Source organism: Thamnophis sirtalis, unplaced genomic scaffold (genome assembly GCF_051295495.1).
Source record: "Thamnophis sirtalis isolate CommonGarterSnake01/CBP01778 unplaced genomic scaffold, rThaSir2_p1.2 scaffold_11, whole genome shotgun sequence".
Taxonomy (NCBI): Eukaryota; Metazoa; Chordata; class Lepidosauria; order Squamata; family Natricidae; genus Thamnophis; species Thamnophis sirtalis.
Window position 1 is genome coordinate 64,546,440 of NW_028261391.1, and position 12,404 is coordinate 64,558,843.

General features: G+C 35.5%; 1 protein-coding gene across 2 annotated transcripts in view; it reads left to right on the plus strand.

The window, feature by feature from the left end:
• Positions 1 to 12,404, plus strand: part of ZRANB1 (zinc finger RANBP2-type containing 1) — a 55,824-nt gene that overhangs the window by 3,702 nt on the left and 39,718 nt on the right. The window contains exons 2-4 of one of the 2 annotated variants that reach the window (XM_087725956.1): positions 8,168 to 8,315; positions 9,541 to 9,642; positions 10,135 to 10,985. In XM_087725956.1, coding sequence (XP_087582082.1) covers positions 10,172 to 10,985 — 814 coding nt within the window. In that variant the 5' untranslated portion in view covers positions 8,168 to 8,315; positions 9,541 to 9,642; positions 10,135 to 10,171. The remainder of the gene's footprint in view (positions 1 to 8,167; positions 8,316 to 9,540; positions 9,643 to 10,134; positions 10,986 to 12,404) is intronic. The other variant, XM_087725955.1, reaches the window with a different exon arrangement.

A 12,404-nucleotide genomic window follows, 5' to 3' on the forward strand; every position in this document is an offset into this window, starting at 1 on the left:
TGCACTTTGGTTAATTGCTCTTTAAGGTTCTAGAAATGGGAATGAGCACCTAAATGGAGTTTTGAGAGGTATGGGCAATTGGCGCAGGACAAATAACATTGGGATGATATTCTCTCACTGCAATACTTATTTTAAGTGATGCAATAAAAGCATCCATTTCCAATATATTTTTCTGATCGAACTAAAACTATCCCAAAAGCTTTGTTTTGAGAAACATAAAGCCTAATACAGGTAGTCCTTGATTTATGACCATAACTGAGCTCAAAATCTCTGTTGCTAAGTGAGATAGTTGAATGAATTTTACGACCTTAATTGCCACAGTTGTTAAGTGAATCAATTTAGTTCTTAAGTTAGTAACAAGTTAAGTTAGTTAAATGAATCTGGCTTCCCGATTGGCTTTGCTTGTCAAAGGGTCACAAAAGGTGATTACATGACCCGGGGGCACTGCAACTATCATAAATATGAGTCCTTGCCAAGCCTCTTAATTTTGAACCCATGACCTTGAGGATACTGCAGTGGTTTTAAGTATGAAAAACCAGCCATAAATCTCTTTTTTCAGTGCCTTTCAACTTTGTAACATTGATCATTAAACAAGGGTTACCTGTACATTGTAGCTTCAGCAGAATTAATGTTTGTGTTCAGACAAATGAGCCTGGTGACAGATACTGTTGCAACTAATGAATTTGTGTTAAGTTTGTGTATGAAGTTCTGTATTTTCATTCTAAAGTTTAAAGTGTCACAATACAAGTTCAGAGTAGTAGTGGTATTGAGCATAGACTGTGCTATTCATGTCGTTAGCACTTATTCCTGCCCTTATTTATGGAAAGAAGGAAGTGATAATTCTGGTTTGCCACTCATGGTAGAATGAAATGACTATATTGGTATGTATTAATCCTGATGTATGTATTTGCCATAGCTGTTTAATGAGAAGAATTATTTCAAATTACCCTAGTCCTCAGAGATATACCATCATTAAGTATGCCCATTGGGATTTGGAATTTTTCTGAGTAGCAATTATACTAACTTCTATCAAACTGTCACACTTTGAGAGGTTTGACTGCATTCCAAATGCTGCTTGCTCTGTGGCAGAACATACAAAAGAGTACAACAATAAAAAGTTCTCCTAAATTGATTTCTACATTAAATATGGTGCCATGTTGATTAGTACACACAGTTGTAATGGAAACCGAAAGAATTGTCATTAACATATGCAGTTTTTTGTTTGTCAAGATGTGAAGATTATTCTTTTTCCTGCATTTCATTTGCCCATTAAAAGTACTGCACCTATCAGTGCCTTCTTGTAGAAGTATTTTCCCCTCCTGAGAAAAATATAGCTAAGCTATGTGGTTGAGTTAAGTTTCTTAACTCCTGAAGGAATTTAACCGTCTTTGAGTGTGACAAGTTGTAGGAGGTATAGTTATGGTAGTGGCCTTAATTCAAACATGTATTTTCCCCAGAGTGCATGGCTACCAAATGCAGTGTTTTCCCATGCTTTATCAGGCAGGAACAACAAGATCCATATATGAGGAGTTCAAGCTAACTACTTTATTATATTCTAACCATAATGCAGGAATCTCCCAGTCTAGCAGCCTACTCTTGGGAATAAATAGATAAGGGTTAGGGTTAACTCTAACTCTTTTTGCAGTTGCACAGTGACTCTAGGCTAACTTCATGCTTGAGGTCTTCTCCCTACCAGGCTGGGTGCTTCCCAACTTGCCTGTTATTAAGCACCATTTTTTATTTATTTATTTATTTACTTACTTACTTACTTATTTATTTATTTATTTATTTATTTATTTATTTCCTCATCTTTATTATTTTTATATCTATCTCAAGGTGGCAAACGTATGTAATACCTCCTTCCTCCACCTATTTTCCGCACAACAAACCTGTGAGATGGGTTGTGCTGAGAAAGAATGACTGGCCCAGAGTTACCCAGCTGGCTTTTATGGCTAAGGCAAGGATTTAAGGTCATAGTCTCCTGCTTTCTAACCTGGTGCTTTAATCACAAGACACCTTTTCAACTTCAGCTTTCTAGAATGTTACTTTATTTAATAGCTCTGCCCTTGTTGTTACTGTGACTCTGGATGACTTACAAAGTTAAAAATCCAGAAGGCAGCATGAAACCAACCAAAATAAATGAAACAATAATTAAAACACAATGATCAGATGGCATTCTTTCATAGTGGGGAGCTGCAACATATCCTTTGTGCCGCATCTGATGGATCACCTGTACTTCTACATCCCATTAGCATTAACTGCAAATACACAGTCAAAACACCCTTGCTTAGATCCCACAAATGCATTTTGCCTACATAACAATATGAAGTACATAGTTAAAAATATTCCAGAAATACAACCCCCATCTTAATACAGAGACTTCACAGGGTGGTTGTTGTGGGGAAAATAGGAGGAGGAAGGTGTTGGATGTGTTTGCTGCCTTGAGTTATTTCTAAAAATAATAAAGGTGGTTACAAATAAATAATGAAAACATCCTATAAACATATAAAAATAGCCAATTAAAAAGATTCTAAAAAGAAAAAACAATCATGCCATAAGAAATTACAAATATGCTTTCATGAAACCCCCCAAAACAGCCAAGTCCTGGATGGGACATTTTAGCATATCAAATAAAAAGTAAAATAGTGCATTGTATTAACATATCATTAGTAACATAGGCTTACATTTATTTACATAAAAATAAGGATTGTTGGTGGACTTAGACAAAATTAACAGAAGATTTAGCCCTGAGTAAGTTAAAATGCAACATAGTCATAAAATACATAAGAACCAGTTGCTGTGTTCTGCAAATCATAAAATAGTAATGTCAAGGACAGCATGTGTGTAACCTTTTGAATTATACATAGAAAAAAAAATAAACACAAAGTAAGTCAACTACGTTGCCAATGTGCTTCAGAAGCCACAAATCTCTTGGAAGCCAGAGAAGCAGAAATAAACAGTACTACTTAGGAAAGCAGAAGATGAAAGTTGGAAATTGATAGTACAAAGAAATGGAACAGATTTAGGTGGAAAAGACCTGAAACCTATTTTCTCAGCAGCGGTTTTAATTTACATGAAAATTGCAGTGATGGAAAAGTTAAAAATATTGCATCACTAGTGATGTCTTTCAGTTTTAACATGAAAAGTAGGGTAATATACTCAGGTACTGTTTAATATGTGTGTAATTAATCGAATACTATTCTTTCTAATAGGAAAGAATAGTATTTTAAGATAAGTTTCATAGAGAGCTGTGCATTGGTGCATAGTTAAGCAATAATTACGGTATTAATTTTAAATTTGGTTTTATTTGAAGACGTCTCAGACAGATGGAAATGTTTCTGTGCTCACAGTTTTGCACTTTTTTAGTTTCAGGTTCCTATTACATTATAGAGTACTTTTGAAGTCCTAGTCTAATTTAAATAGTGGCTTACTATAAGGAGGAAAGGTGTTACAATTTCCATTATATATTTTCAAATATTTATACTTTTAGAAAACTTAATGTATGATCTAATGATAAATATATTTTAAATAATCTGTAAATGTATTGTCTTTATTTTTTAAAAAAATGACCAAAAGCTTCCCTCTCGTCCCTCCTTATACTAAAATATGCCATTTCCCTTAACCTTTTCTTCATTTTTATCTTGATTCATTTTATGGAATTCTCACTTACTTGCATAAAAATATTTCCATTTATTATCAGTATCGATCCAGCATTTCAATTCTGGTTTATGATACTTTGTTGTTAAATATTTTATATTTCAGATTGAGTAGAGTGACGTGATTGTGAATTTGTCCCATTCATATCTAAAATATATGGTAGAATATATTACGACATATTTTCAAATTTTGTTACAAAGCAAAGAAACTCCATTGATAAAGTTAGTCTAAAACTTAATTTGTTCCCCAGAACATTATTAAACATTCAACATATTTTTGAACAGTTGCATACTTGCTTAGAAGCATCTTGTACTGAGTTTAATAAGCTTATCCTCAAATAAATGTGCAAAGGATTATATTTTGGTCTATATAAGGCTGCCAAAACTAAATAGTTACATTCCATTTTGCCTTTTCAAACTACAATGTAAGTATAAACAATTTGAGGATTGACTGATAGCTTAATAAGAAAAGTTTGATACATATTCAAGCATAGGTTATTTGTTTTATAAATTTCAAGAAGCATTCCATGCAGTAAAACGACCAGTCTACAACAATTTGAGTATGCTGTTTCTAGTGATCACATAATTACTTTGTTGATTGCTTTTGATCCAAAAATTTATTTAATGAAGTATTCTCCACCTTTGTGAGACATTTTGGTTGCAATTCTACTGGTTTTTATGTTGTTTTGAAAGAAGAACATTACAGATTTATTATCTTTATAATATTGTATTTGTTTTGTTGACCAATGCAGAAATAAAACAGAATGCAAAGCAGAGAAGGAGGGCCTTCTCTGTGGCTGCTCCGGCCCTTTGGAACGAACTCCCTGTGGAGATTCGGACCCTCACCTCCCTCCAGGCTTTCCGTAAAGCCGTTAAAACCTGGCTGTGCCGGCAGGCCTGGGGTTGACGAGTTCCCTTCCCCCCTCGAATTGTGTGACTGTTGATTATCTTTTTAAATTCTCTTGTACTTTGTTTGTTGTATTCCCTTCTTGTTTACCTCCCCTCCCCTTTGGGTTTGTTTTGCCACCCTGAGTCCCTCCGGGAATAGGGCGGCATATAAATACAATAAACCTTCAACCTTCAACCTTCAGTGTACAGGTAGTCCTCGAAATATGACTGCAATGGAGCCTGTCCATTATGATTGCATGTTGCAGCAGTTGTTACCTAACAACCTTGCCATCCCTGTTCTCAATGAAAGATTAAATGAACATGTGGATCATTAAGTGGAGTGTGGGATGCCTTCTAGTTGGTGGAGGCATTGGAGGCTCTGGCCCAAGGTCTTCCCCATGCCCTATGCTCCACTTCCTGTGCCTTGGGTCCCTCTGTGACTTTTCCCATTCCCACCAGAACTGATATGGAAGATGTTAAACCATCAAATACCTTCTGCCTTTTAGGATCAACTCTCAACAGTAACAAGACCCCCCTCCCAGTAATATTAAAAAATAATTTTCAAAAACACACACCACAGACTAGTACTTGGTGCAATAGTAGTAAAGGCCTTGGAAAAGATATTCACATGTCTGTACTATAAAGCTCAAAATCTTACAGATAATTATTTTTCTCTGTGACACTCTATGGAAACAAAAGTTGAATTTCGAAGAAGCAGATAGAAAGAGCATTGATGCTTTTGAACATTAGTATTAGAGAACGCGCTTAAGAATTCTGTGAGTAGCTAAGAAAATAAACACATCAAAGAACAAATCACTTCTGACACAAATCAAGGTTCAAATTCCATTTTAGTTTGCAAATATTTAGCTCTGTGGGAAGTCTATAATGTTGGGAAAGATGGAAGAAAAGTACAGAAGAGGATAACTAGCAGCAAAGTAGGCAGGCAGGCTTGATTACCGTGAGAATGAGTCTACTGGTGGAAGACCTGAAGGCCCGGTTGGGGATCAGATTATTCTGGAGAATATCTATGTGGTTGTTAACACCAAGTTATAGCATATAAATAATCAGTTAAGTCGTGTGTTTTTGAAGAAAAGGAAATAGAAACTGACTTTACACAATACAAATATATAAATGCAACTTCTTTCTTCTAATATAAATGCATGCTTACCGGTACTGTTTACAGATTTAATGAATGTGGCAAGGACAGAGAGAACTTTTCTTTTCCTATGGTAGAAATAGTAACTTCTAAACATTTAATAATGTTTTGGGAATTTTTTTCCTACTCTGCAGAATTCTTCAAACTCACAAACATTCTTGTATCTTGCATGTATTGAATGTTTGAAATCCCTTCACAAATTTTCAATAGTATTTAAGTCTGGGGACTGCAAAAGCCATTCCAAAACCTTTATTTCTCTTTCCTGTAAGTATTTCATATTTAATCCTTAGCTATTTTTCTGATTGTTATCTTTCTGAAAGATCCAACCTCTTTTGAGCTTCACATACATATTTTCTTGTTCTTTCTTCTACAAGAACTCTGAATAATTCTTTCCTCTCTTCTAACATGACAGCCCTTTGGATACTTGAACACAGCTGTCTTTTCTTCTCCAGCCTAAATATATCCATATCTCCAACCATTCCCCAAGTATTCACTTCCAGGACCCTTTTAATCTTACTTTGGACACAATCCAGTTTGTTCCTTTTTAAAATGGTTGTTCAGATCTGAATATAGTATTCTAGGTGTAGACTGTTTACTTCAGAATAGAGAGGAACAGAATGTAACTCTGATGCAGTTTCAAACTGCATTTGCTTTTTTGGGAATTGCATTATTCTATAGCTGATATTCAATTTGTGATCTGCCAAGAAAACCAAATCCTTTTTTGCAAGTACAAGTGCCTAATAAGGTTACCCTCCCCCCTCCCATGACCTTGATTTTTCCTATCCAAGTTTAGCTTTGGGTTTCTCTTCGTTGGTGTTCATCTTGTTGGTTTTTACCCATTGTTTCAGCTTGTAAAGGCACTCTTAATCCTGTTTCTGTCCTCTAATGCATTTATTATCTCTTGTATGATCTTGTAAATTTGATGTTTTCTCTATCTGCCATCTAAGTTATTAGACAATGGAGCTTTGTAGTTCTCCATTTGACGCTTCTCGTCTACTGAATGTGGACATAATGATGTATGCTCATTGGATATAATTTTTCATCCAGTTCTAAATCCATTTAAAAGCATTCCTTGTACATTTCACTGCTAATACATTAAACAAGGGAATGCCACAAATGCTTGACTTAAACTTGTTGAGCTATTTGCCGAGAATTCAGTTTATTTGTACTCATACTTTACTTTCATCACATAAATACTGCTATTACTGTATTCAGTAAAGAATCTTCAACACCCTGTTTGCAAAAAATGTAATACTTCAAGGCTATTCATTTTATCACATGCTTTATCTGAATTGGCAGATTCATGTTTGCATTGAGAGAAATAATATAACTCATCTTTTCTCTAAATGTATGTAGAAAATCATGGCTTTAAAAAAATTCTTTACAGATTTGTTCATTTTTTTTTTGTATTTCGTTATCTTTTTCACAATTGGCAGTGTTTTAGGTCAAAAACAAGTGAACTACATATATGCTTAATGGCATGTGTGAACTCTGTCAGTATATCTCAGTGCAATTCTGTTAGAACATAATATGTTATTTGAGTCCTGTTCGAGTCATTTATTCACAGGTCCTGGGTGTGGCTATAATAATGTAAGTCTTTCAGATGGGAGGAGGGGAGAAACTGCACTGCTTTTGTTGTTTGAGTACCTGGGAGGAAGGAGATACTCAGGGGATAATCCATCAGTGATTGAGCCATTTAAACATTAAGTCAACTGTATGTAGTCTGCTTTTGTTTACAAACAGTTTTCTATAAGAATATCTGTTCTTAATTTCAGCATACATAAGACTTTAAATGAGTGGTTTATTTTCTCTGTCATTTTCAAACTTGGGTACTTATAAACAATTTTCAAACCATTAAAGATGATTATTTACTTTCATTATTCTACTACAGAAGTATATTTTAAATTGTTAATAGTTTCAAAAAAGGCTTTATTGTACTGCTTCCAGATGTTTTATCAAATACAACATTCATGACATCTCTGTTCCTCTTGTTAAGATTCTAGAGTTTTATAAGTCAGTCTCTAGAATGTTCAGAATGTGTAACATTGCACATTGAAATATAATCAATATATGAAAAAGTTATAATATAATAAAGAGAGGTGATGAGTAAAATGCTGCAGTCAATATGGTGATTAAAACTTTTTTTTAAAAAAGTATGATTAAAACTAAGATTTTGGAAATAAATGTTTATGGGAAAAGAACAAAAATACCTTTCTGGAATTGTTTAATAACTTCTAGTGAGTTACATTCTCCCCTCCCTCTCCAAGAATTCTTTGAAGCACTTTATTAATTTAGTATGGGTTATAAATCTACAATGGACTCTTTTGCTTAATATTTATATAGAAGAAAACTCACTTGTATGTTAGAAAGCTAGCAAGACTATAGTGGTGAGAGAAAGTTTGTGACCACTATCTGTAAGTTTGCACATCAGTGACCTACAAGAACTCCATCTAATTCTTTTAAACAGGTAAAAAGATTCTGCTTAAGCAAACACCATTATAGCATGGGCTGGTTTGGCTTGCAAGCATTGACGGAACAGTGGATTCTGGATTGTACCAGCAAATTCTACAGAAGAATGTCAAAGTATCCATCAGTGGACTAAAGTTTAAATGAAAGTGAGTCATGCAGCTCAAGAGCAATTCTAAATCAAAAAACATTGGCTGGATTGCATTTTTTAATAATAAAGCCTTGATATTAAACAAATTAAAATGATGTGGCATGAAGGCATCCCTTGAAGCACATAATTCATAGAAATACAAAGATACAATGGAAAAAATTGAAAGTTTTGTAAAATAAAATGGGTGAAAATACTTACAAGCTGATGAATCGGATTAAGCAAGAATATTGGAAACATATTGTTGAAATCAGCGCTGCTAAAAGAGATGCCACTATAACTAAATCTGAAGCTTCATATACTTTTCTCAACAAAGAAAATGAATGTTGATCAGAACCTGTTTAACCTTGATGAATCTCTAATCACACAATTTATAGGTATTTTTAAATGGGTTACAAACTTTATCTCACCACTAAATGTAATTACATCTCGTTTTCAAAGCATGTTCCTCAACAAAACTACATCTGGGTAGAAAATTCATCTTATTTTCCAGCAGCATTTGGTAGTATAGAAGTGCTTTTTCAATTCATCTGAATCTGATAATGTGACAAATGGGCCAGGTAGCAAAGTAGCTGTGCAGAGTTCTATACAAAATGGGTGGCTCAATGGCTAAAACGCTGAACTTGTCAATCAGAAAGTCGGCAGTTCGGCGGTTTGAATCCCTAGCGCTGTGTAATGGAGTGAGCGCCTGTTACTTGTCCCAGCTTCTGCCAACCTAGCAGTCTGAAACCATATAAAAATGCAAATAGAAAAATAGGAACCACCTTTGGTGGGAAGGTAACAACGCTCTGTGCACCTTCGGTGTTTAGTCATGCTGGCCACATGACCACGGAGACGTTTTCGGACAGTGCTGGCTCTTCGGCTTAGAAACTGAGATGAGCACTGCTCCTAGAGTCGGAAACGACTAGCACGTATGTGCAGGGGAACCTTTACCTTTATATATAAATTAACAAAACTACTGAAAAAGATGTTAGTGCTTTGGCAGTTAAAAGTGAGCTGCTTTGTTTATGTTTTCATAAGCCTATATCAAAGATAAACAACAGTGAGTGCTATAAGCATTTACAGATTTGCTGCTGTATCATTGCATTTTTATTCACAAATTTATTATAGGATTTGTCAAAATTTAATATTCAAACATACTGAGTTAGAATGTGTCCAGTAGATCAAGTGTCATATATTTATATATGTAAAAATAAGATTTTAACAAAAAATCATATTGTTTACAGGAAAAGCTGTTTCATAGTGCTGATGGTCATTCTTGGTAGTTCCTGCTGAAGTGGATAAAATCTGAGACAGCATGGAGACGAAATAGACTTCATCATAGAAAAGTAAATACACAAATTTGTTTGATGTATATATTTTAATTGTATGATAAGTCTATAATTCGATATTTGGGAGGACCTATAATACTGGCAGTATCTGAATTTCATTGGGAATTGTGTGTGCACAGATATATAAAATGAGCTTGCTTATCATAAATCTTAATGTGACTGATTTACACACACACACACTCACACACACACACACACACTCACACTCACACACACACACACACTACTTTAAATGACCAAATTCCTGACATGTAGGGGTGTTACTTGGAACCCTGGCAGTCATTTTATTTTATAAAGTACTATGGTTAATTTAAAAAAAATGAGTGTAAGAAAAGAAAAGGGAAATAATGTTTGAATTGATGCTTGTTATAGTACACAATGATTTCATATTAGATGTGGACTAGATAAAGGCTTTGTGATTAGCAATTCTTGTAAAGAGCTAAGAATGGGTTTTTTTTATAATTCATTCTATTTCATCTTTTTTTAAAGATTTCTTGCTGAAACAATTTACTTCAAAGAGTGCAGGATGACTGATCGTGGAATAAAATGGGCTTGTGAGTATTGTACATATGAAAACTGGCCATCTGCGATCAAGTGTACCATGTGCCGTGCTCAGAGACCTAGTGGAACTATTATCACAGAAGATCCATTTAAAAGTACTTCAAGTGATGTTGGTAGAGACTGGGATCCTGCAGGTATTGAAGGAGGCAGCAGTCCTTTGATATGTCCAGATTCTAGTGCAAGACCAAGAGTTAAGTCATCTTACAATGTCGAAAGTACAAATAAGTGGTCATGTCACATGTGTACTTACTTGAACTGGCCTCGTGCAATAAGGTGTACTCAGTGCTTGTCTCAGCGTAGGACCAGGAGCCCCACAGAATCCCCCCAGTCTTCAGGATCTGGTACAAGACCAGCTTCTTTTTCTGTGGATCCTTGTGAGGAATACAATGATAGAAATAAATTGAACATAAGGACACAACACTGGACTTGTTCTGTTTGTACCTATGAGAATTGGGCTAAGGCCAGAAAATGTGTTGTCTGTGATCACCCACGGCCCAACAACATTGAAGCAATAGAACTAGCAGAAACAGAACAGGCTTCTTCCATAATAAATGAGCAGGAAAGAACTCGTTGGAGAGGAAGCTGCAGTAGTGGAAATAGCCAAAGAAGGTCACCTCCTACCGCTAAAAGAGAATCTGAAGTGAAAATGGACTTTCAGAGAATTGAAGTGGCTGGAGCTGTTGGCAGCAAAGAAGAACTTGAAGTTGATTTCAAAAAACTAAAACAAATAAAAAACAGAATGAAGAAGACTGACTGGTTGTTTCTCAATGCTTGTGTTGGTAAGTTTTGTTATTTATTTCACTTGCAAAGGAAAAACATGTGCATGCTGATTGCCAAATTTCATACAGAGCTAGGATTAATTGCAAAGAAATACACATTCAAAATATTCACAAATATACATATATTTTGAACACTGTGAACAAATTCTGCTAAAAGAATAGACAAATTTTGTTAAGCATTTCGAGTTGTACTGCAATATAAAATGAAACTTAACTGTATTTCCATGATCATTTCTTAATTTTCTATCTAAAATTCTGTTGTTCTTGAAATGGCAAGATGTATTTTAGAATTTGTTTTAGTTCATAAGCATTCATAAGCATGCATATTTCTCATAAGGCAAAAATTAAGGTAAAAAAAATAAAGAGGCATGTATCTCTTGAAGCATACTGCTTTATTTTGAAATGCTGATCACACTAGTAAAGTCTTTGTATTTCCTCAAGTAATTTAGCATAGATGCAGTCAATCTTTTTAGGTTAAGGATGCCTGTAGTATTATGCCAAGTCTCTAATGGCACATCTTCCATCATGGATGTAAGAACTTATGAATGAGTACAGAATCCTTTTTTCCTTATACACAGGTAATTCTCAACCTATGACCACAATTGGGAACCTGAAACTCAATATTTGAGCAAAGTTGTTGTTAAATGAGACATCATGTAACTGCTTTGCTTAACAGTCCCAATTCCAGCACTTTCAATTGTGGTCATTAAGAGATCATTCAGGTCATTAAGTGGATGGAGTCCCAGATAAGGAGTGCAAGTGGAGAAGTGCCTTGGGGGTTGTGAACACAAACCCCCGGAGACTCTGCTTAGGAGCTGAAATGTTCCCTGTTGAAATCCAAGCAGGAATCTGAGCTCCTTAGCAGAGAGACACTTACACGCAGCTTGTGTCGGCCCTTCCAGGGCTTCCCTCACATCCCTGAGTCATCTCATGCACTTTTTCTTAACTGTGATACCTCTCTGCTCAAGAGCTGAAAATCCTCCCTACCAAAATCCAAGCAGGCTTTTCAGCCCCTGAACAAAAGATTGTGAGTGACCTTGCTGGACGTCCCAGGACCTTCCCCAACCACCTGAGGAACCCTGTACTCCTTATCTTTACTGTATCCACTCTCTGTTCATCTGCTTGCATTTCAGCTTCCTCTCGTCTCGGGGGGGGGGGGGTTTCGCTGAAAGGGCTGCCTGCTGAAGGAGATTAGCTCCCCTTCCCTGCGCAGAAGGAAACTTCTTTGGCAGAGTGCAGGAAAGGAGCCAAAACCTTCAGGATTTTGCCTCTATTTCTACATCCTGCTGAAAAGAGTTCATCTCTCATGGGGAGGCAGCACTTTCGGCCAACCCCCCCCCCCCCCCGAGATGAGAGTCCACTGTAAATGTTATTCTTTTCATGTTCTAACCAATGATTTTTGCTACCTTCTTTTTATTA